General features: G+C 41.8%; 1 protein-coding gene across 1 annotated transcript in view; it reads right to left on the minus strand.

Moving 5' to 3' along the window:
* LOC146524094 (GDNF family receptor alpha-4-like) overlaps positions 1 to 20,136 on the minus strand; it is an 81,945-nt gene extending 61,809 nt beyond the window's left edge. Inside the window, exon 1 of the mRNA XM_085175388.1 lies at positions 19,471 to 20,136. Within this exon, the coding sequence (XP_085031514.1) occupies positions 19,471 to 19,510 (40 nt within the window). The 5' untranslated portion in view covers positions 19,511 to 20,136. The remainder of the gene's footprint in view (positions 1 to 19,470) is intronic.
* Between the last annotated feature and the right edge of the window lie 4,964 nt (positions 20,137 to 25,100).

Below are 25,100 nucleotides of genomic sequence, written 5' to 3' on the forward strand. Positions count from 1 at the left end.
ACAAAGGTTTGAAGTTTGAGAGTTTAAACAAGAGAGAAAAGTGTGAAAATGTTCCTGTCTGTCTGACAAAAGTGTGTAAAGTGTGTAGTGACGGGTTTTACAGCCTTAAAACATCTATAATGATTGTAAAAAGTAAAGTTAGCTACTTCGCCGATTAATTTTAGAACGTAACTCCCGCGATAAATGAGGGACCACTGTACATACAAAGTATCTTTGAATGGCAGAGAAATGTCTGTATGTAGCACAGAGCCATGGCTCAGTGTCTAAATGCATTTCACAGGCTTGAATATGCGCTTGAAGCCATTTATAATTCTTAACTCAACACAAACAAGCAGAAATTTTAGAGAGAGTCATTGACTCAGTTTATACTGCAAAAGACCTAAAGAATATATCCTTATATCAATGCATCACATGACTTTGGCAAAATGATACCAATCAAAAATCTCTATTAGCCTTTCAAACAATAATCAGTTCTCCCTCATGCATCACGAAAAGGCCCAGTCACAGCTGATGGATGAAATTTCAGGGGCTCACACTCGAGAGAAAGATGGAAAGGAGCAAAGAAAGACTGTTTGCAGCTTGTGATAAGAGAACATCTCAGAATCGCTGCGTGGACTTTGGCTCCCTGTTCTGAGCTTCCTTAGTAACAGCTTAAGCTGAAGACCAATAACTAGTCTGACCGTTTAAGAAAGCAAAAACTTATATTTGTAAAATTAGTTCTGCAGCACAGAGTGGGTCAACATATCTATCATGTCTATGGGAGAAAGAGTAGTTTGCAGAAAATCAACAAAATGAGCTGAGCTTTAGTTCTCCTTTGGTTCCTCTCACCATCCTCATTTTAAATGAACCAGAATTAGTCTTACAGAATATGTCACCTGAAAGATCACATTTTAAAGAGACTTGGAGAGACTGAATAACCAACCCTATACATTCTCATTTCCCTTCACTCCTTGTTTATGAATAACTTAACAGGGGAGCTGTAATTAGTGTAATTATGATCTGAGCACAAAATAATGGATAATGTCTGAATGGTTGCAAAGTTCGCAGACAGTGATGAATGCCTTTTTCTTTCCATTCTGCAAAGGAAGTCCCACTGTGTCGCTACTGATCCCAGTTTGTGTTTCATAAAAGCATGAATGTTGATGGACTGTGGTTTTCACAAGAATAAAAGCAGGAAAGGGGTGAGTCACTCACGGCCAATGAAACGACTGCTGGGGAGGTTGTGATAGCAGGCTTTAAGTGAGAAATACTCCGCTAAACCTATATTAGACCTACACTGTGAATGAGCGACAGGATGTCAATCACACTGAATTGAAACTAAAAAGTCATGCTGAAAACGATCACCATCCCTTAGAGAATCAAGAGGCAGCAAGAGACGAAAAGAAAATCGAGAGTAAACTAACAGATGAAAAAAAGGGAAAAACTCTTGAGTTCCTGTGAAAAAAACACCAGTTGTTCCTTAAAACACTCAACTATGTAAATGTGCTTAAAAATGAAATACAAGCTCGTTTCTGTTGCCGTTGATTTTGTACAATCATAATTTAATAAACTGTTGAAATATGAATGCGCTGTCACAGATCAAATTTGAAATCAACCAAAGCTTTATTCACAATGAGAACAGCAGTGACTGATTATTATCCAATGGGAGTTTACTAATTAATAGGAATATTCTTTTTAGTAGTAATAGTATCAGTTTAGTCAACTAACATGGAGGTTTATAAAACTGAGGAAAGTGTTTTTCAAAACTGACCAGTCAAAGTAAAAAAACACTAAACTGCATCCAGTAGAATAGTTTCATCTTTAACCAGTTGATTCAATTTTGAGATCCCTCCCCAGACGCCTTAACGCCCACTCACATCCTGGGCCATCTGACCTCAGGAAATCGCATGATAAGGTGGGGCCAGGTTTCACAATGAGCTCACCTGAAACTCTGGCTGATTGGGACCCACACCCAGTTCCACACCTTGGCTCAGGCGATTAGAGGATCATCAGGGGGTCCTTTTGTCCCTCTGTGGGGGGAAACTCCCACTAGGTTTATATCTGGGACTCTCCACCATTTGACCTTAGAACTGAAGAAGCTTCTCGGATGAAGGTGAAACGTCTTCAAGAAACTTAAAGAAGTCCAGACGCTTTTCTTTGCAAGCTCCTTTGATTGAATTTATAGCTCTTTTTCACTCATACTTACTGGGTCAGCTCGGCTCACATACAAATGACGTCGCGGGACTTTAGACCACAATGCTATAATGATAATATAATAACAATAAAATAATATTGTAATGAAAACTGAAATAGAAAACGTTGAGTCGTGTTGAGTTAAGCCAGGTTGCATTGCGTCAAGCCTGGTAGGTAGAAGTGGACAAGGGCTATTATTCTGTCATTAAAACAAATCAACTGGAAATGAATCCTGGACAGGTCTCTTGTCACGGCCCGTGGCTCGGCATCCAGGGAGCCGTGGGAGGCTGCGGTGGCCACACCCTCGGGCTGGGCCGCCTCCAAATCACCTGCGTCTCATCTGAGGCAATCACCGGAGGACTACTTCTGCCAGCTCTGACGGCTTCTCTTCAGTCTGTAAGTCTCCTCCCAGTGTGACCAGCATTCGGCGTGGAAGCCTGTGGCCTGCCTGTCATCCTGCCTGACTGCCTCCCTCCCTAGGATTCCCTTCACGGGCACCTCTCCCCTCCAAGCTCCACGGTCCTGCTCTACCTGTAAGCCTCGGCTACTTATGAAGTCTAGCTGTTCATTTCTTGACAATCTGCGTGCTGTTAACTGTGTCTCTCCTTTCTGTTGCAGTTTCCCCACGGTCCTGATTACGGTGCTCCTGGGCTCCACGCTCCTCGTTTCCCCCCGTGGCATGAGCCTTAGTTTTTCGTTTCCTTAACGTTGTTAAAAGATTCTTCAGTTCAATAAAAACATGTACATAGTTCTGAGCTGCGGTGTGCTGAGTCTGCTTTGGGGTCCTGTTACCTGAGCACTCCGTGTTCTGTGACATCTCTCTTGTTAATGACATTTAAATCTCAATGAGACTTTTCACCTGGATGAAGGACAATAAAGGAAGTATGACAAAGAAGACTTGGGTTTGAATCCTATATCAGACTAGAGTGGGAGAAAAGTCCAGCAACTGGTCTCCTCAGTTTGTAGATGTTTAAGGAGAATTGTTAGATGGGGATGCTACAGTGGGAAGATGGGCCCTTTCCTAACTTTTCTGAGACATTTTGGTGCCATTAAATGCAAAACCAGTTAATATTTTTTCTAAACTTTTCTTAAAATTCTGAAACATTTTTCTCACTTTAAACATGTGATGTGTTTTCCAAGTCCTACTGTGACTAAAATATGGGCTTACGAGATTTACATATCCATGCACTCAGTTTTGAGTTACATGTTAAACCGAGTTTATTGGATTGTGGTTTTAGGTACTGTATTTGGCAGTTGCATTTACACTTGCCAGAAAACAAACCCATCTGTCTGAAGGGTGTTTGAGATTTCTTGTATTGGCAGATCCAGGATCAATTGTATACTTGCTACTTAACACTGATTCGTTTTTCCTCGAAATTGGACTTTTATGTATCTTTGTTTTATGTATGAGGTGCTGCTGAGGATGTTTGTGTGATGTTTGGCAGATTTTTATGCCAGACGCCTTTCCTGAAACAGCTGCCCAAGAGATTTGTGGCGTCACTTACCACGGCGAGCGTTGTGGTACTGTGTCTGTGACCCAGTGTTTCTGCATTTGGACATTTTGAATCTGGTTGAACTTATATTCTAAATTTAGTTAAATCCTCTGAGTTTTTCTTGTGCTTGTTAGTTCTGATTAGATCATTTAGTTCCGTTTGCATTTGTCCTTTAGATGTCGCTCCTTCCTGTGTTCCCTGTATTTGGTCTGTCATGTCTATCCTGTTTTATTTTGATAGTCCAGTGTTCAGTGTATTCAGCTTAGCTTCCTCCCTGTCTCGTTATGTCTGATTAGTCCAGCTGTGTTTCCCAGCTGTTTCCCTCCCCCTCGTTATCCTCTATGTATTTAGTCCTCTGTCTTCTGCTGCCTGTTGTCAGATTATCTGCTCATCTTCCCTTCTGTTTCTAAGTCTCAGAACATGAAACCTGGAACATTAAAAACCTGTTTTAGATCTCATGTCTCAGGTTTTAGATCTTTACGTTCCATGTACTTAGTTGTTTTTCCCAGTTTAGGTTTTGATAGTTTAGTCTTTGTCTCCCGTTTGCTTTTTGTTTGTGTTTCATACAACCATAAATAAAGGCTCGCTTTCAGTCAAAGTTCGGTCTCTAGCATCTGCATTTGGGTCCACTCTCTCTCCACTCCATACTGTCCATCAGCGCAGTACTGCAAATATTTGCATAATTATTTAGCTTATTACCAATCCTATGAAATGCTCAGTGCCAGTTATCTTAAAATTGTTATTTATAGGGATGAGGCAAGGAGTAATATTGGCAGTCAAATAATTACAGCTGTCAATGAGAGACAGATTATTATTTTTACATAACAAGAGTTATGATATTGGGTTTCTGCTGCATGCGGTATTCACTAAACACACACATGGATGTTCGTTGTGTCATCCTGCACAGTGGCTCTGACACTCACCAGTCCTTGGCCTCCTTTCTTGTGCTTAGCGTACAGTTAACCTACAGAGGGTTCAACCCCCCATTCATGGTCATAAGCTTCCTCGTCTTGATGTCAGTGGCTTCTATCTCTTCCTTTGGTCAGCTTATTATCCCAGCAGCGTACCTGATCACCGGCAGGGCGTAGGTTTTGATAACTGTTCAGCTGACTCCTCAGACTTTCTAGCAGCCTCTTTGTGGTTTTCTTTTGCCTGTGGGATTCCCACAGCTGTAGCTGTCCTCAATATCTGCAATGTTGCCTTCTGGTATTGAGAGCACTTCAGTTCTGACTACCTTCCCTTCCTTTGTTAGCATCCAACTACATTTCTCCAGTCCGAATGACATTCCGATGCCAATTGTGCCATTCGTAGTCAGTATACATAGCTAATCTTGTCAATAATGTCACTGAGGGTGTTCAGGGATATGCAGAACATCAGTGAGGACAGAGCATCTCCTTGGTAGATCCCACACTTGATGGTGACTTGTGCTACTGGCTTGAAGTTGGCCTCTAGTGTTGTTCACCACATCTCCATTTAATTCCTGATGGAGGCTCTTAGGGTCCTGTTGATCTTGTACACTTCCAGGATCCAGGTGTGGGGCATTGAGTCATAGGCTTTCCTGTAGTCAATCCACAGATTGGTCACTCTGGTCTTGCAGTCTCTGGCGACTGCTCTTTCTGCCAGCAGCTGGTGTTAAACTCCTCTGGTATTCCTGGCAATTCCTTTCTGTACCACGCTCATGTATTGAGTCATGTGCCTGTTCTTCTTAGCTGCTACGATGCCTGACAAGAGCTTCCATGTGGTACTGAGGCAGGTTATACCTTTTGGGGATCCTTGGGACTCAGGACTGTCCAGCCTTCAGTTATCCATTCCAGGTGTGTCTCATCCATCACCAGCTGGTTCATTTGTGCTGCCAGACACTCACAGAGTGCAGTCAGCTTCTTCAGCCAGTTGGTGTGAATCATGTCAGAGCCTGGTGCTGTCCAACTCGTCAATGCTGGAGACCCTTTCTCGGATCTTTGCCACTGTGATGTTCACTGGATCCTGTTCAGGCAGGTTGGTGTGGTCTACTCTTAGATCCACTAACCACTGAGCATTGTCGTTATAGGTTGGGTCCTTCTCCCATATGCTCTTCCAGCATTGCTCCATTTCAAGCCTTGGTGGTGCTGTTCTCATATTGTTTCCCTGCCACTGAGAGTACAGCTTGGATAGCTCAGTGACCCCTGGGTGGGTCCGTGACGGGCGTGGGGTTCTGGGACTGCTCCGTCTCTGGGCTGGTGCCCTGGCTGGGCCTTGGGTCCTAGTTGGTGTGTTGCCGGGGTTGTGGGCGGGTGGGTGTATGGGGGCCCAGCCCTGGCGCAGGGTGCCGCCAGTGCATCGAGCCACCTGGAGGGCTCTTCAACTGGTGGGGGAGGCTGTCACATCTTGCAGTTACTCTCTCTTCAGGAACTGACTCTGCAGGAGGGGGAGATACAGGAGAGGTGGAGGAAGATCTCAGCCTGGGCGTCTATTGTCTTGTGTAGTCTGGAAGATGGGTGGATGACGGGGTGGGTGCAGTTTTCTCTGTGGTGGGGTCGGGTGGGCTGTCCTGGGCTCTGTGGGGCGGGGCGGCGCTGCTGAACTGGGCCCCGGTCCGGATGGGCCTGGGCCCCCTTTCCCTGGCGGGTTGCAGAGTATGGGGGTGCCTACTGGGGTCAGCGGGGGAGCTGGCCCCAGGGAGGGGTCACTTGCCCCTCCCTTCCTTCCCTCCCCATCTCCAGCTGCCTCCCTCTTCCCACTCCACCACAACCACCCACACATGCAGGGCCTTGGGGTAAAGGTGTGTCACCAGGGTGCAGGGGAGGCATCCCCCGTCTGTCCCCTTCTGGCTGCCTGTGCCTTAATTTTATCCCACAACTCAGACATTCACATTACTCACACTCTCATAACACATACATATAGGATCTTGGGGGTGGGCACGCTACACAGAATCCAAAAGACCATCAGGGTGTACAACCTCACCCCTGGCCTGGGGCTCGCTCGGGCCACTTCGGGGGTGGGGTCCCCCCCCGGCTTCTGCTCTGCGGCTGCTGAGTGACCCCTCATCTGGGGCTCTCCTCAGCTCTTTCTGGGACAGTGGCGCAGCTGCCCCTCTGTTGGTCTTCCTTGGTCTCTTGTGTTCTGGGGGCTTCTGGATGTCTGGAGTCTTGATCTCCTCCATACCTGCTTTGTGCCCCCCCTCCCCCTCCCCCCTCTAGCAGATCATTACATGAAGGAACCTTTTAAAAACAAGCGCGTCCATGCTCACAGGTGTACACACGGGTGCTCACACACACAAACTACACCCTTTTTGGCTCCTACCTCAAAGCACACTGTGCTGTCGATCTTACATGCTGCACAATAATGTTTAATATTTAGTATTTACTGTGATATTCACATAGATCATCGTGATGTTGTTTATTATGTTGCATTTTTTCTTCTGCTTGTTTTCTCTTTTTCTTTCTCAACAGGTGATTGATATATGTATTTTTTGTCTGCTTATTTTGTTGGTTTTTGTTTATTGCCCTTTATCCCCGTCCCTCTTCCCCGCTGTTTTTCTTTCCCTCTTTCTTTCTCCCCAGTCAAGTCTGTCCCGTATTTAGCAAGTGAAAATAAAATAAAATAAACAATAAAAGGTAAATCAAATAGACCAATACGGCAAGGCTGGGATGGTCTATTTGGTAAAGTAAATCCGTTGGGCATCTTTCTTCACCTTTAGACAATAATTCTGATTCTGATAATTCTGAGAGCAAAACGGGACAGGCAAAAAAAAAAAAGAAATACAATAGTCCTTCATAAAAGTAATACATTCATGGAACTAATTTTTCAGCATCACTCTGAGACAGGATGTTTCTAATTTTAGAGGTATTGTACAAATGAAAGAAAGCAGTCCTACACATTTGTTTAGTTTGCATGTCAAAGGACATATCTCGGTCAAAAATGATTCCAAGATTCCTCAAAGTGTTACTGGATGACAATGTACCGTTGTCCAAAATAAAGACAATGTTGGATAACACCTCCCACCCACTCCATGACATGCTGGTCAGTCACAGGAGCTCGTTCAGTGAGAGACTGAGATTACCAAAAAGCACCACTGAACGACACAGGAAATCTTTCCTGCCTGTGGCTCCCTGTACAACTCATCCACTTAACACACTGGTTACTGCTACAACTACACATGTTTCTTTTCAGCTATTTATTAATAAGTGACTTTATGTCTTTATGTATATATTGTACTATTCTTAGTTAGCGTATTGTCTGTCTTGTTAATGTTTGTTTATAATGAAGCACTGTAACAAAAAAATTTCCCCCAGGGATCAATAAAGTATTCTGATTCTGATTCTGATTAATGCCACTCAAGAGGAAGCATCTGGTTAGATACCATGTTTCTAAAGGCTTTTGTGTAGGGCTCCCCTTCCTCCTCACAGTCACCATCTGCACTTGGACAATTTGCTCAGGGAGAGCTTACAGTGGCTGAGCTAACTTAGCAACTTGATTTTCAAGTGTGTCTCGAACGATTCCTTTTTGATAACGCATATACTTAGGACTGGATCCAGTGAGCCTGAGTCATCCCTTAGTTATGCTGCTAAGCTCAGGCTGGTAGGAGAGTTTTAATGATGCAAATAATAAACAGACATTTGCACAATCAGATTTTAGCTGAATGAATATTAAATTTAATGTCAGTTCCACATATATCCTTTTAGAATTAACATATGCAAAACTTGTATGTGAGGCTGGCTTTGCAAGGCCTCATCCAATTAACAGTAAACTGCAGAATTATTCCCATTCTTCCTGTGTTGATTCTGTGAGTTGCCTTAGGGCTATTGGTGTCTTAGGGTTTTGTGCTTCTAGGAAAAAGGTGGAGATGATAAAAAGTTGTGTTTCCACCAAACTAACTGTGTTTAAGTGAGACTAACTAGAGATTGTGGGTCCATCCACAGGTCTTAAGCCAGGCTCTAACGCATCTGTTCTTGTGATAGCAGATGGGCTGGAGGTCAGACCGTAGCTGACCTGGGATCAGCCCAGCTCTCCAACCACAGAGAGCAGCAATCCCTTCAGGGAGCACTAACTCACGTTCGACATTGAGTTTGGGTAAGCCCCCCCCCCCCCACACACACACACACACACACACACAGACACAAATTCACAGCACTGAAGCTACTGCTGTTTACACACTTCCTGCACAGACACACACACACACAACCAAGCAGAAGCCAACACACCATCTGCCGCCCCTGTGTTTCAGTTCCAAATCCCAGTTATCAACAAAACACACAGAAGACCTCCAGACTATTCCCTTGCATAGACCAGAAGAAGAACTCTCACACACAGGCACATATGCGCACACACACCTCTGCATCCAGATCAGATGGAACCAGGCGGATGGAGTCCAGGTAAGTTGCTCATTTTTCATTAAATGTGACAGAAGAAGTGAGATGGGTTTTCTTACTTCTTTCACAAAGTTCATTCACCTCACACATTTCTAATCCTCTTCATCTCTCCCCCTCCTCTGACCTGGGATGATCTCCTTTCCTTCCTGCTCTGAGCTGCTTTTTTTTTCACACTTATCATCAAAGCGGGTTTACGATGCACATTTCACCGGCCTCATTGCTCTTCATAGTCGTCATCATCTGTCACTAGAGATCAATACTGATAAGAAATTCTCTCCGTGTCTCTCTCTTGCTCTGTGCCTACTGGAAGGACTCCTGTTGCTCAAAGAACACACCCCTGCAGTGCCGTGAAATCATCAACGATAGGTGAAAAACACCTGACACTATGTGTGTGTGCGTGCACATGTGCAAATTATAGAAGTCTACAGCACAGCAATACCAGTATTTGCAATATCTCACTTGTGCAGCACTGACCCCAAATCCTCTCTGTAGCTGAAGCCATTCCCTCACGAGGGAAGCACAGTGCTGCTTCTACAATAAACAATAAAGGTTTAACATTCATTTTATGTTAAAATTGCGTGCACAGCAACAGACGACCAAGTCTGACAATTTGTGCAAACGACACTAAGAGAGGAGTTGCTCTCTTCAACACCACCGGTTTCCAAACACTATTTTAACTCGTCTGATGCAGTGCAAAAAATATAGAAACTGCAAAGTATACATAGGACAAAAAAAAGGTAGTCCACAACAAAAATTAAAACAACAGGTAGAGCCGAGCTTCTGGTGAGTTTGGACCACGCTGAAAAGAGTTAGATTGACTTTCACTGTTTCTGTCTACTTCCTGGCAGACCTTACTCAGCTTCAATCTGGGGCTCTTAAAAATATACAAAAACTGTATTATCCTCTTAACCCTGTCTATTAATATTACAGACAGGCAGGAATGATAATACTTACTGCCTACCTACTCTATTATATTAGTGTGGTATTCTGAACAGCTGCGAGGCAAAACAACCATCTTGATTGTGCGCGGCGTGCTTCTATTCTGATTTTTTACATTTTGTACAGTTTCTGAAATATTCCACTTTTTTGTTGCTACAGTGACACAGCATATTAATGATCAAGGAACTGACCTCCCAGCCCATTGGTGGGCTAGGTTCAGGTATTGTGCAAATGTCCTGTTTATAAAGTTGGAAACCTGCAGTCAGGTGAGACTGAAGGAGTCACTTGGGTGATGATGAAATGTTTCTCCCACTGAAAACGTCCAGATGAACAGAATCAACCTTTTGGGATATGTGCTGTGTGCAATGATACTACAGTAATGTTACTTGCAGTGACGGTGCACTGCCACTTCATTAGGTACAGCTGTATTCATTCTACAGTAACAAACTTTTTGCTGAACCTAATCAGACTGCAGCCTGCCGGTTTAGGTTTCTTACATGGTTCAACTCTTATGTTGACATAATTTTTACTGTCTTTCTCTGTTTCTCAGTATGGGTAACATTCACAATCTCTGCCATTTTATTAAGTACACTTTTTAGTTGCATGTGAAGAAATTGCACGCTGAACTTGTGTTGGCTCTATTGTTTTTTAAGGGGGTTTACTTCATGTCATTTACTGGCTCAGTGACACAGTTACTCTGACCATCTGTTACTGTTGTCTGCTGAATGTCGCCAGTTTGTGTACCATGACATTCTTCTCAATATGAACTAACATTATGAGTAACATAAAGACATCAATTGGTCAACACTTTATTAGGTACACCTGTTTTCACTCTACAGCAACAATCTGTTTACCTACAGCTAATTACTGCCACCAACGTGTTCAACAGGCAGGTTAACATTTATGATAGCTGTTTAAAACTTCAGTGCTATTGAAATAGGGCTCGGTCCATCTGAAATTAGACAATTTGTAAGATCTTTAGCACATTTTCTGCTTGGACCTACATAAAAAGCGTGCATATGAGCGCTGTGAAATTTCAGCTTCACATAACAAATGTGTGCAAAAGTTTTAGGCAGGTGAGGAAAAACTGCTGTAAACAAAGAACGCTTTCAAAAGTGGAAGTGTCCTATCCACAGATCCTCTGTGTCATTGAGCTGATGGTACCATAGGAGGAAACAATTTCTGCCTCAAATTGGCAGGGAAGTGGGGTGCAGGGGCTTTGTTGCCAGTACAACAGCAAAACTGCTTAGAGAGATTGGGATCAGAGGACAGGCGCAACGGCAGGCTATAAGAAAATTAGCTAACACTGCTGAGAGGACCAGTCACTGGCTATGGTTAAAAAGGGCCTGTATTTATATAGCGCTTTATTAGTCCCTAAGGACCCCAAAGCGCTTTACACACCCATTCACACACACATTTACACACTGGTGATGACAGCTGCTGGTAAAGTTTCTGGGCGGCCTTTCCTCATAACAACCATCCCTCAAGATTCTCACCATTTAAAGCAACGCATCGTCAGGGACTACAACATCTAGTCCTTTTCCTGAATGTGGATGTAGGCTTCCTCACATCCTTCGGTCTCTTCATTTAATCCCAGACACACTCGATGATGTTGAAATCAGGGCTGTGTGGGAGCCAAACCATCACTTCCAGTACTTTATGCTGAAGATAGTTCTTAATGGCTTTGGCTGTGTGTTTGTGGTCGTACATTTGGGCCAATAAACAATCATTTATATTTCTGAAAGCTTTCTTTGTTTACAGCATTTTTTCACACCTGCCTAAACATTTTGCACAGTGCTGAATATATATATATTTTTTTCCTTTTGAAAAAATAGTCCGTTGACTCACTTTCAAATCATTCTTTTGTATATCAAAATATTAGTTAAAACCTTGAAGTTTTGGATTTGGTACAGGTGCAACAAACAAATACAAATTATTTTTCCTCATATTTGCTTGTTAAAATATGAGGGAAAATCCTTCAAGCCCTCCTACAAAAAAACAACAAACATTTCACATTGGAAAAGACAGCTACTGGCAATTTCTGAATTGTATGAAGTTATATTTCACAATGATGCAAAATAAAGCACGTAGAATACTTTTCAACATTAATTTCTTAGTAACATAAATAAAGAAAAAGCTATTTTCATTCAACTTCAATGCTGGATTAAGGATATAAGATAAATTGCATAACAAGAAAAATATTAATAGTAGGGATGCACCGATACCGATACTGGTATCGGGTATCGGGGCCGATACTGTAATATGTGTGTGTACTCATACTCGTAAAAGTTAACCGATACCATGAACCGATACCAACTTATTTCATTAATCAGAGGGTGGCTTGTCATTTCTGTTGTAGTTTGTTAGATTGGCCACTAGGGGGCCAATTATTATTTTATTTATTATTTATTTTATAATTTTTTATATTTTATTATTTATTTAATAATAATTATTTTGTGTGTTTGTTTATAATATGGACACTCTGCAATAATTTAAAAGTTCATTTTATTCGCAAACCTAATTTGTATTTATTTTATTCCAAACAGAAGTGTTTATTTATTATTCTGAAAGCTCGAGACAGTGCCAATAGTTCAGTGATATTTTGTAAAATTACAATGTGGAGACTCTGCAATAATTTAACAGAAGTGCTTATTTTTCACTTGAAATTTTTTTGTGGTCATTTTTATTAAGATTTTATTTTTATCGGCAGGGAATAAAATAAAACCTGTCTTCCAATTAATTGCATTTGTGTGTGTGTGTGTGTGGTAGAAGTATCGTTTTTTGTACTCTGTATCGGCAAGTACTCAGATCCAAGTATCAGTATCGTATCGGTTTGAAAAAATTGGTTGCGTCCCTAATTAATAGATTGTCAAATCCAAATAAAACAAAATTCTGGAGTTTCTACATGGCACTCTAATTAGAAAATAGAAAATAATTGTCATTAAATATGTGCAGATTTTTCGCTTTCAAGCACTATAGGATATCTCAAATCATCAAATCAAATTTTTAGAAGATTTTTTGTTAAACCTCCATTTGGCATAAAAAATTATTGTTCAAAGTCTGGACACACGACTACGTGAAGTAACTGCTGAAAATCTACTGGTGAATGCAGCATTACAGACAGTCTCTACTGCAAAAATCAAACCAACCAACCAGCTGATCTACACCACGGCAAGAGTAGTTGTTGACATGGTTGGCTACAGGATGAACAGCCACAAAGAGCAGGACCCTCCATGGAGAAGAAGACTGGAGGCCAAGAGCAAAGCAGCATGGGGGGGAGTTAGCCACCAATCAGAAATGCAGAAAGGTGTGATGAATGGGTGCCCTATTAACCACTCAGCTTTCTGCCATTTTCAGTCAGAACTGTGTCATTCCTCTGTCTATGTGCAGTCTCACTGAGGAGCTTAGCTCATGTTTTCACTCCAACTGCCACACTGTGGCTCCGCTGAAAACCAGGAGGCCTAAAACTAAATCTGAACCCTGGCTGTCAGACACGAGTGCCGCAGAGCTGAGCGCAAGTACAAAAAGGACAATCTGCAGGTGTCACTTCAAAGGGATTGCTGGAATCATTATCAGCAACCAGTGAAAGATGCCAAAAGAAAATACTTATCTGCTATTATTCTGTCAAACTGTGACAAACCTCACGTTTTATTTAAGGCGAATGCCTCACAGAGAGTTTGCATTGAATCCTCTGCTGCTGTTTGTGAAAGCTTCCTTCTCTTTTTTTATTGGTGAAGTCGTTTCCACAAAGACTCAGATCATCTGCTGATGACCCCTCAGTGTCTGTCCCCTGTCCTGTTGTTATCAACAAGTTTAAGCTTTGTTCTCTTTACAGGAGATTGATGATCACTTGAAACCATTCGGTTCATTAAATGATGCTGAACCTTCTTGTCTATTTAAAGAGGTTTTTCCCACTGTAGGGCCGTCTGTTCTAGCAGTGGTCCATAGCAGTCTGTCCTCAGGTGTAGTCCCAAAATGTTTTAAACATGCAGTAGTTCAAGTTCTGCTTAAAAAAAAACTGGATACCACAGTTGATGCCAACTACAGACCTATCTCTAAACTGTAAAATTTAAAATTGTGGAGAAGATTTTACAACTGCCTTTTTGGAATATCATTCTAGAGGTTTTCTACTCTGGTTTCAGAACTTAATACAGCACTGAAACGGCTCTTTTACGAGTTTTAACAACTGCTACTGACTCTGACGATTGTGTTGTTCTTAACCTTTTAAATTTAACTGTTGCATTTGACACAGTGGATCTTGAAATTTTACTCTCTTGTTGGGACCAGATCATTATTATCAGGAAGTCCTAAAAACTCCCTGAAAAGCCTTCAGCTAATCCAAAATGCTGCAGCAAGAGTTCTGACAGGGACTAGAAAGAGAGAGCAGATTTCTCCTGTTTTGGCTTCCTGTTAAATCCAGAATTCAAAATCCTGCTCCTCACATACAAGGTCTTAAATAATCAGGCCCCATCTTATCTTAATGACCTTGTAGTACCATATCACCCTATTAGAGCACTTCGCTCTCGCTCTGCAGGCCTACTTGTTGTTCCTAGAGTATTTAAAAGTAGAATGGGAGGCAGAGCCTTCAGTTTTCAGGCCCCTCTTCTGTGGAACCAGCTTCCAGTTTGGATTCAGGAGACAGACACTATCTCTACTTTCAAGATTAGGCTTCAAACTTTCCTTTTTGCTAAAGCATATAGTTAGGGCTGGACCAGGTGACCCTGAATCCTCCCTTAGTTATGCTGCAATAGACGTAGGCTGCCGGGGATTCCCATGATGCATTGAGTTTTTCTTCTTCACTCACTATGTATTAACAGACCTCTCTGTATTGAATCATATCTGTTATTAATCTCTGTCTCTCTTCCACAGCATGTCTTTATCCTGTCTTCCTTCTCTCACCCCAACCAATCACAGCAGATGGCCCCGCCCCTCCCTGAGCCTGGTTCTGCTGGAGGTTTCTTCCTGTTAAAAGGGAGTTTTTCCTTCCCACTGTCGCCAAAGCACTTGCTCATAGGTGTGATATGATTGTTGGGTTTCTCTCTGTATCTATTATTGCAGGGTCTGCCTTACAATATAAAGCGCCTTGAGGCAACTTTTGTTGTGATTTGGTGCTGTATAAATAAAGTTTAATTGAATTGAACCAGTGCATGAACATCAAGGGCATAGCCCTGGAGTTGTTTAGATCCAACTGAGCAGATTGAACTCTCTGTGGTAGCCTTGGCGACTACAAATACTCCTCCACTCCTTTTCAGGGCTCAGTTTGATTATTTTCATGAACCCAGATTTTTGTCCTTCTTAAAAAGAATGAAGCATATTCTGCTAGATCGCTGCTCAAGTGTCTTGAAGACATAAAGGCCTGGATGGCTCTCAACGTTTTAAATTTTAATGAGAAAAAGTCAGAAGTGACTGTGTTTGGTGATAACACTCAGACCCCGTTTGTCAACCTGGGTTCCTTTGTTCAGTACGTAGAGTCGACTGTCACAAACCTCGGGGAGCTCATGGTGATCTGAGATGGAAGGAGCCTTTATGAGGTGTTTTGACAGTTCAGTAAAGTCTTGCTAAGTGTTTTGAACATCAACTACTGGTCAAATCTTTAACTGCTAGTGAGAGGGGGGGCTGTGTGCCTGCCCCTCCATAGTGGTGCTATGTGATGTGACAGCTAAAGGAGGGAAAGAAACTAATCAATGATTTTAAAAAATTTGTTTGTTTTGTTTTTGTTCAGTCCTATAACACAAACTAAGCAACCCAACGAGGCAACAGTAAAGAAACAACTCCCCTGTTTTACAACGTAAAGTTGGTGTTTTTGTCAATTAAGTCTGGTGAACTGTAGCAGCTTCACTTCCTTGTTAAAAAGAAGCAGGTCAAGAAGTGAAAATGTCTTATATACAGTGCTCGAGTCATAATGACTCTTAGGTTACTTCGGGGGAACCACAGAAGTACATCGCTTTAGGTTTTGCGCCAGCTGCCGCTGCTCTCTGCTCTCTGCTTGGGAAAGTGCCTACTGTCACCTACTGGAGTTAACAAACTGTGTGGATCAAACTCACACATAACTGACTGAAAATAGTTTACCCAGTAAAAGTATTATTATTTAAACCATGTTTTTTTAAGTTTTAAATTTTAATGAGAGAAGGTGATGGTGTGTGGTGATAACAGACAGACCCCATTTGTTGATCTGGGGTCTCAGTACATAAAGCCAGCTGTCACAAACCGTGGGCTTAAAGTGGACGCTGAACTTCAGTTTGAGAGTCAGATCATGGCCCTGATTAAATCGAGCGTTTTACAAGTCTTGTCGGTTTTTAAACCTCTTCTTAAAACCCATCTCTTCTCCATGGCCTGTAACATCTGTGATATGTTGACTGTATTATATATTTTTTTGCAAAGCTTCCTAAAAAGTGCTACAGCTCGTGATTTTTAAATATAACCTATGCAAATTAATGAAATCCTTAATTTTTTAAAAATTAAATAATGATAATAATAAAAATAATGTATTGTTCCTTACAACACTGAAAATACTACAAGATATATGGAATTATGTAGCAAAGAAAAACGAGATTGGGAGCATCAACCCTATTAAGAAGACAACAACACTCCATCGTTACTTTAGGAACTGAAGGTCAGTCAGTCTGGAAAATTGCTAAAACTTTGAATGTGCAGCCGCAAACACCATCAAGTGCTATAATGAAACTGGCTTACATGAGGACCGCCCCAGGAAAGGAAGTCCAAGAGTCACAAACACACCTCCAGGCTGTGTAAGGGCTATTTGACCAAGAAGGGGAGTGATGGAGTGCAGCGCCAGATGGCCAGACCTCCAAAGTCACCGGACTTAAATCCAACTGAGATAGTTTTGGGATGAGATGGATCACAGAGTGAAGGCAAAAGTACCAACCAGTGCTCAGCATCTCTGGGAACTCCATCAAGACTGCTGGAAAGCCATTTCAAGCGACTACCTCATGAAGCTCATGGAGAGAATGAAAGAGTGTGCAAAGCAGCAATCAAAGCAAAGAAGGGCTGTTACGAAGAATCTAAAATATAAAAGTTATTTCACACTTTTATGTTTACTGCATAATCCCATATTTGTTCATTCAGTTTTGATGCCTTCAGTGAGAATCTATAATGTAATGTATGCCCTGAAAGTAAAGAAAAACCATTAAATGAGAAGGTGTGTTCAAACATTTAGTGTATATACGTGTACACTACCAATCACTTCATCCTAAAACAACTGAGATATATTTCCTCTATATAACTCCATTGCTCGCTCATCTTTCCTGCAATAAACTGATTAAAAAAACATAACTCATAACATAATAACAAGTTATTTTATTTATAATAGATATAAATAAAATAACTTGACATTTCTCATATCTGAAAGGACACCCTCCTCAAATGTGTTTTAACCCTATAATGCCCTTAGTATCATATTTGATACATGAGTTTCTGAGACCTGTTTCATCAGCATGATCAATACTTTCCATCATTTCAAAGTTTTATGGACTAAACTCTTTTTTTTGTCTAAAATTAACATTGTTGTTAAATAAAAGTTGCCAAAAATACCAAACGTATCAAATGCGATACACGAAATATATAATAAATATATAATAAAAATATATAATAAAAATATATAATAAAAATATATAATAAAAATATATAATAAATATATAATAAAAATATATCATACACAACATAATATAGCAACATAAAATGTGGATTTTGTTTTTAAGGGTTAATAAACATCTCAGTTCCAAAACAAATCAGAATTTTCAGGCTATTTTTTGATGGGTTGAGTCTTACAGGGTTAATATTCCACAAAGATATTCTGATGAATTTTGTGAAAACAAAAGATTATAACATTACAGAGGTTGACTAAAATCATCATATGTCCACGCCATGTGCAAAAGGTTATAAACATTCAGTATTTCCGTTTGATACAGCAGTAATCTAGCACCACCTACATATGTAAGATATTCTACAGCAGCACAAAGCCCTGTTGTTCTGCAGTATCGAGGGGTTAAAAATTCTCCAAATATTTCCTGATGAGAGCTTCATTTTAAAAAAGTATCCGTATCAGTTTATGCCTTCAAGAAAAAAGATACCAGCAGTATGTGGGCCCTGACATACTCCCTCCTACTATTAATAAAATGCACACAAGCACACGTATCTGGGTGCACACACACATATGCGCATTTCTGACATATATATTGACTATATAACAACTATGTAAACAACACCTATTAAAACTATGGATTACTAACACAAAAGTATGAATAGAAACCACTCATAGAGCCAGAAATGCAACTATCCTGCAAAAAATGTTAAGAAATTTTAAAATGTGACTGGAAAGATACACAAACTAAAGCTTCAAATTATCTGTGCATATTTGACCTTCATTCATTGAAGCAGTTTTTATTTATAGAGCCAATTAAAGCATTTTACACTGTGAGGTGAAATTCAACTGAACTCTAAAGTCTAACTGAAACTGATTCGTCATCCTGTTACCTTCTAGATGATGTCAGGAATTTCCCACCTTTAGCGTTAATCTACAGCAATTAACTGGTCAAATCGTGTTGCTAACAGCCAAATATGGGCTCATTCACACGGAGGTGCTCACAGAAGTTCACATTTTCACAATCTGATGACACAACAACCAAGTTCTATACAAACAGCATGATATAGAATGTGTTTAGCTCTTCTGCACCATTACCCAGTGAAGACAGGCAGTGTATTTACACCTTTGTTCTATGCAGGCTTCTCCGCTTCCCCTAAACTAAACTACTGTTTAGCTACATGTGATTTTAACTTTACCTACACGCATAGTTTCTGCTGCATTTGTGTAAAATGTAGTTAAATTATTCATTATGTGCTTTCTGTGGCTTTTTTCATTTTGAAATTAAGCAATAAAAGTAAATCACAATATCCAAAGCTAAAAACTAAAGACCAACTTTAAAATCTTACATATATAACATTTAATATGACACTATAATTTGAACCTCTATATCTCTTATAATATATATAAATTTCTTTCTAATTTGATCCTTATAGGAGTCTGATGTATATCAGTCTGTGGGTTCACGGGTCATTACTGTGACTATCAGGTATTTTTGCCTTTCAAAACGCCTCTATGAAACTTCAATTTCTTGCTTGAGCTAAGAGAACAGAAACAAAGCCAAAAACTGAGTTTTTTAAGAAAAATAAAAGCGGACTAGTATTGAGGATTAAGTAGTGGGCAGCATCCACATCCATATTCAGACAGTCTTTCCATCGCTGATGTTCAAAACAATGAAACTGACCAAGCGAACTCAAATCTTCGCATCGAAGTTATGCAAATGCATAATAATCATTAAAACAAAACAACAGAGGCAGAGGCAAAATGTGAGGCTATGAAATGACTTTTCACTCTCCATTCTCTTCTCCATTTCACTTTGGTGACAAAGAGCATCTAGACAAAGACTGCTGTGTTTGTCTTCAGGTGTTTCCCTGAAGAGTTCTCTCTCTTGTGACAATAATTAAACCACTGGACCTACCTGAGAGGTAAAGAACGAGCGCAAATCCGTTCAGAATCATGGTGGTCTTGTTCGGGACACCCTTTGGAGGGACGGGGAGGGGGGAATTAAAAAGGAGGATGTGGGACGGGACGCGGTGCGTTCTCGGCTAGTCCGTGGTGCGTTCTCGGCTAGTCCAACAGCACCGCTCAGTAAGACACACAGCCCGCTGCTACATTTACCGCACTGACACTATCCGTGCGTCCCCCTGTTCTCTGCCCTGCGACGAGAAAGTCCTTTAAGTTTCAGTCTCCAGAGAAAAGAAAGGAGAAGCCTCGGAGGAACGTCTCGGTGCAAAGTACGCGCCAGCGAGAACGCTCTGAGAGGGAGATTGTGACTGCTGTTGTGCCAAAGCTTCGCTTTCACGCAGCTCTGCTCGGAGAATTCAACTGGATGGAGAGAATGTGACTGGGCTACAGCTGTGCACGCAGACAGTCATCATAACGCGGCTTCGTTTGGTCCCGGTGCATTCTGCGATCACAATGCTGACAAGCAGCGGATGTTGGGGTTATAAACTGGTGATATCCCTCCTCCTCTTCCTCCTACACCCCCTGAGATCATCATCATCATCACCACCACCACCACCTTTAGGAACTGGCGGATGAAAACAGTGCTTTACTTAGGTCATTGTAAAGAGGGTAGTCACACCGTAAACTGCTTTTCCCGTTTCTGTAACCACCAAACACTGCGCACAGCCTCAACTCACTTTGGCCCAGCGACATTTATCCTCAGTTATAAAATCACAAACATGCGCATTTACACTAACATCACTGAAGTAGTCAAATATTCGACTGTTTAATAATTTGGATACTAGAATATCTACACACACAAAAAAAAGACATTTGATGCAACTTTCGACCATCAGAATTAGTTCTGTAGAATTAGATCACGGAAACGGTTTTGCATCCTGTAATGACTACAAGGACATCATCATCACAACACTAACAGCCTCAGTGCCGTGGTAGCAACAATCTATAGACTAGAGAGAGAAAATTAATCACCAAAGCCAGTGCTGGGTCTTAGAGTTTTAAAGAAAATGTTAAAAGAAAAGAATTTAAATGTAAACAAAACAAACAAGCAATAAAAAACCTTCTTCACCCACCAGCTGTTCTTGATCCACACCTGCCATGGTACTGGATCTGTGACCCAGTGTTTTGCGGTTGTTGCTTGCTATGTGGGTTTGGTTTATTCTTCGTGAGTTTATTTACTGAGTGTCTGCATAGCAATAAAGCTGCTTCCTTCATCCCTCTGTGTCTGTGAGTCCTGCATTTGGGTCCTCATCTTGCCTGCGTTACCATGACAGAACGACACGACCATGAAATGGACTCAATCCCACATAACAAGCTGGTCTGGCCCGGATCTGGTATCAAGCAGGCTGACTTCTGGCATGATAAGACGTATGTTATCCAGATATGGGCCAGGCCTGGCATAAATGGCACTGTCTATGTGATGCATGTCAAGAGTGTGAATGTGTATGAAAGTAGTTAGGAAGCACTCAGCTTAGAGACAGTGTGAGAATGTGGCATGTTGTATAGAGCACTTTGAGTAATCCAGGAGAGTAGAAAAGCGTTATATAAGAATCAGTCCATTCACTTCCTGAACAGAGTTTCGTCATGTTACTTTTGCACTGTTTTGCATGTTCCGGCACATGTTGTTATTACACGGCTTGACTAAGGTACACATTAGGCTGACATCTGGGGCCAGAGCTGAAACTGTTCTGGGCCAGCACAGGGTCAGCAGTGTGTCTACAACTGGCCCATGGCTGCACACAACTTACACATGGCCCACATACTAAGAATGATGGCCCTTTGGTGGCCCAGATCAGGTTTGCCAGAGGTGGCCCCACACATGGGCCAGCACAGGACCACCAGTGTGTTTGAAACTGGCCTTGCTTCTAGAGCGTTGCGTCAGTCTTGTTTAATCACACTGGTTTTATGGATGAGGGCAAACTCATCAGCCAGCGTTGCAGCCTGCTGTAATGAGGAAACCTTCTGCTCACTAAGGTATACTGCGATGTGCTCGGAGATGCAGTTCTTAAATTCCTCTATCAGCATTAATTCAGGAATCGACGCCAGGTCAGCAGCAGGCCACACACAACCGATCACAAAGCACACTTTTCTTCCTTGCAAAATCTCGGTAGGACTGACCCGTCCCCTTTTCAACCCCCAGAAACGCTGCCTATACACCTCTGGGACCAGCTCATAAGCCATCAGAATGGCACTTTTCAGCTTGTCATAATTCAGACTGTCCTCAGCTGACAATGAGGAACAAACTCCCTGAGCCTTACCTACTAGTTTGCATTTCAGCAGAATGGCCCACATATCCCGTGGCCAGTGCAAGGCTGTGGCTATTCGTTCAAAGGACTCAAAATAACCGTCAACCTCAGTATTGCGAAACACCAGAACCAGAGGACTGTTTTTCCCCACATCAAATAGTGCCTCTGTTTGCCGAATGGAGGCATTCGCAGGAAGGGAAGCCTGCTGGAGTTCCAACTGTCGCAACTTGACAGCTGTCTCCGCCTCCACCTTTTTCAATTCAACCTCCCTGGCTCTGGCAAGCTCTGCCTCTAAACGCCTTAACTCCAACTCCTTCTTTAGCTGGTACTCCCTATTACGATCCTCCCTTTCCAAATGCAGGCAAGCCAGGCTTACACAGAACCTAGCATCCTGCTTTGAACCTACTGATGACTCGATGGAGAGTGGTTCAAAGTGAGGCAGTGTCATCGGGCAGCCCCTGAGCAACAGGTGGCAGAGGCCAGCGCAACTGCACAGCCTGCCTCTTCACACTCTTCTACCACACCACACAATCACTGGCCATTTTCCGGGCCGTTAACTGCAGAGCTTCACCTGCACCGGTCATCTGAAGGCAATTGTCTATGGTGTGAAGATACGAGATGTGCAGCACCTGAAACTACGGATACTGGATGCCTGTGCTGGCATTTCTCCTGCGGTGTTGCTATCAGTGTGTGAAGAGTGGGAGAAGAGGGTAGCATTGACAATCCAACACAATGGGCAGCACATTGAACACATTTTATAAGTGGTCAGAAACTTGTAAATAACTCATGAAATAATAAAGTTACGTTGAAACCAAGCACACCATTGTTTTTCTTGTGACAATACCAATAAGTTTGATGTGTCACATGGCCCTCTTCCTATTGAAAAAACAAAAGTTGTATCCAAGATGGCCGACTTCTAAATGGCTACCATGGTCACCGCCCATCTTGAGGAGTTTGCCCCCTCACATATACTAATGTGCCACAAACAGGACTTTAAAATCACCAACCATTCCCATGTTATTATGGTGTATCCATATAAATGGCCCACCCTGTAGATCACCTTCAGATCCTCTCACAACCGCCTCAAAGGATCAAAGATTTCTTCACAAACTGGCCTCAATCCGTTAAGCTCGGCACCCATCTCTCACCTCCACTCTCATACTGTACACCATCCCACTCAACCAACATCATCGGTAAGTATGCCAGTGATACCACTTTGACTGGTCTCATCTCTGATGGAGACAAGACGGCTTACAGGGCAGAGGTAGAGAATCTGTCACACTGTCGCACTCAGAAAATAACCTGAAACTGAATGCCCTCAAAACAAAAGAACTCACCATGGACTTAAGGAGGTGCAGACAGGTTCACTCTTCTCCCATTATAAATGGAGAATGGATGGAATCCATCAGCACCTTCAGGTTTCCAGGCAGCCATATCACCACCGATCTCACCTAGACCCATAATGCCATGCCCAGGTAAAGAAGACCCTTCCCACGTGTCTTGTGGAAGAACAACCTGGACCAGAAGTTGCTGCTTCAAACCCAACCCTGAATTGAATAAGCAGAAGGGGATGTATGTATGAATGGGTGGATAGATGAATGATGGATGGATGGATGGATGGATGGATGGATGGATGGATGGATGGATGGATGGATGGATGATGGATGGGTGGATGGGTGGATGGATGATGGATGGATGGATAGATGGATGATGGATGGGTGGATGGATGATGGATGGATGGATAGATGGATGATGGATGGGTGGATGGGTGGATGGATGATGGATGGATGGATGGATGGATGATGGATGGGTGGATGGATGGATGGATGGATGGATGGATGATGGATGGGTGGATGGATGATGGATAGATGGATGATGGATGGGTGGATGGATGGATGGATGGATGATGGATGCGTGGATGGATGGGTGGATAGACGGATGATGGATGGATGGATGGATGGATAGATGGATGATGGATGGGTGGATAGACGGATGATGGATGGATGGATGATGGATGGATGGATGGATAGATGGATGGATAGATGGATGATGGATGGATGGATGATGGATGGATGATGGATGGATAGATGGATGGATGATGGATGGATGATGGATGGATAGATGGATGATGGATGGATAGATGGATGGATAGATGGATGATGGATGGATGGATGATGGATGGATGATGGATGGATAGATGGATGGATGGATGGATGGATGGATAGATGGATGGATAGATGGATGATGGATGGATGGATGGATGGATGATGGATGGATGGATGGATGGATGGATGATGGATGGATGATGGATGGATAGATGGATGATGGATGGATGATGGATGGATAGATGGATGATGGATGGATGGATGGATGGATGGATGGGTGGGTGGATAGACGGATGGATGGATGGATGGATGGATGGATGGATGGATGGATGATGGATGGATGGAGTTCATCATATATAATATTGTGTTATTATAGATAAATTTACCCAGTGGTAAATGAGGCACCCTAAGATAAAAGTCAAACCATTTGCTCCTATAAATTATATATGATTCAAATATATATTTATGCATGTACATGATTGTAGAGTCAAGTATTGCTGCCATAACTAGGCCAAGACCCATAACAGATTTTGCACTAACCAACTAACCCACTAAAGCTACCAGTCTTTGAGGATCTATAGGAAGGAGGTGCCAGAAATTAACTTTCAGATAAAATACAAAAAAACAAAAAAACAAACTGCTGTAAAGTCTCTTTTACTCTGCTAGAAACACAGAACAAACCCCAGGAATACCAGTTCAACCAATGCAATGAATTTCACTCTTATTTATAACAATATTGAAGGAATGTCCATGTCTCCTTTATTAGCCTATGGGACAATAAGCTTTAATGTTTAACTAGATCCTGTTTAAAGTTTCAGAGCTCTAATGTGCAGCCATTACCTTAGAAATAAACAGCAAAATCCGCTCAGGGTAAAAACTTTTAACTGGAGTTAAAATGTTTATTGTGTGCGCTGAATGACCAGATTTACTGAAGAATTTTCTTTTTCTGTTTGCTGATAGTAAATTGTGTTTATTCTTAATCAAAGATGTAATCAAAATATAAGTCTGATTATTATGTTAAATAAGAAATAAAGTGCAGGGATGGGGAAGATGTGTCACCAACCCATCATTATACATGATTTTGAATAAGAGTAATGATATTAAGCATTCAAGTGTTGAACACAAAACAATAATTCATATTTTCCTGATAGTCAGTTATGCTTAATGCTGATCAAAATATCTGTGAAATGTCTATTTGCGGCTAATCAGATGCTGCCAACACCAGTTTATCG

Source organism: Neolamprologus multifasciatus, chromosome 2 (genome assembly GCF_963576455.1).
Source record: "Neolamprologus multifasciatus chromosome 2, fNeoMul1.2, whole genome shotgun sequence".
In the NCBI taxonomy this organism is placed as follows: Eukaryota; Metazoa; Chordata; class Actinopteri; order Cichliformes; family Cichlidae; genus Neolamprologus; species Neolamprologus multifasciatus.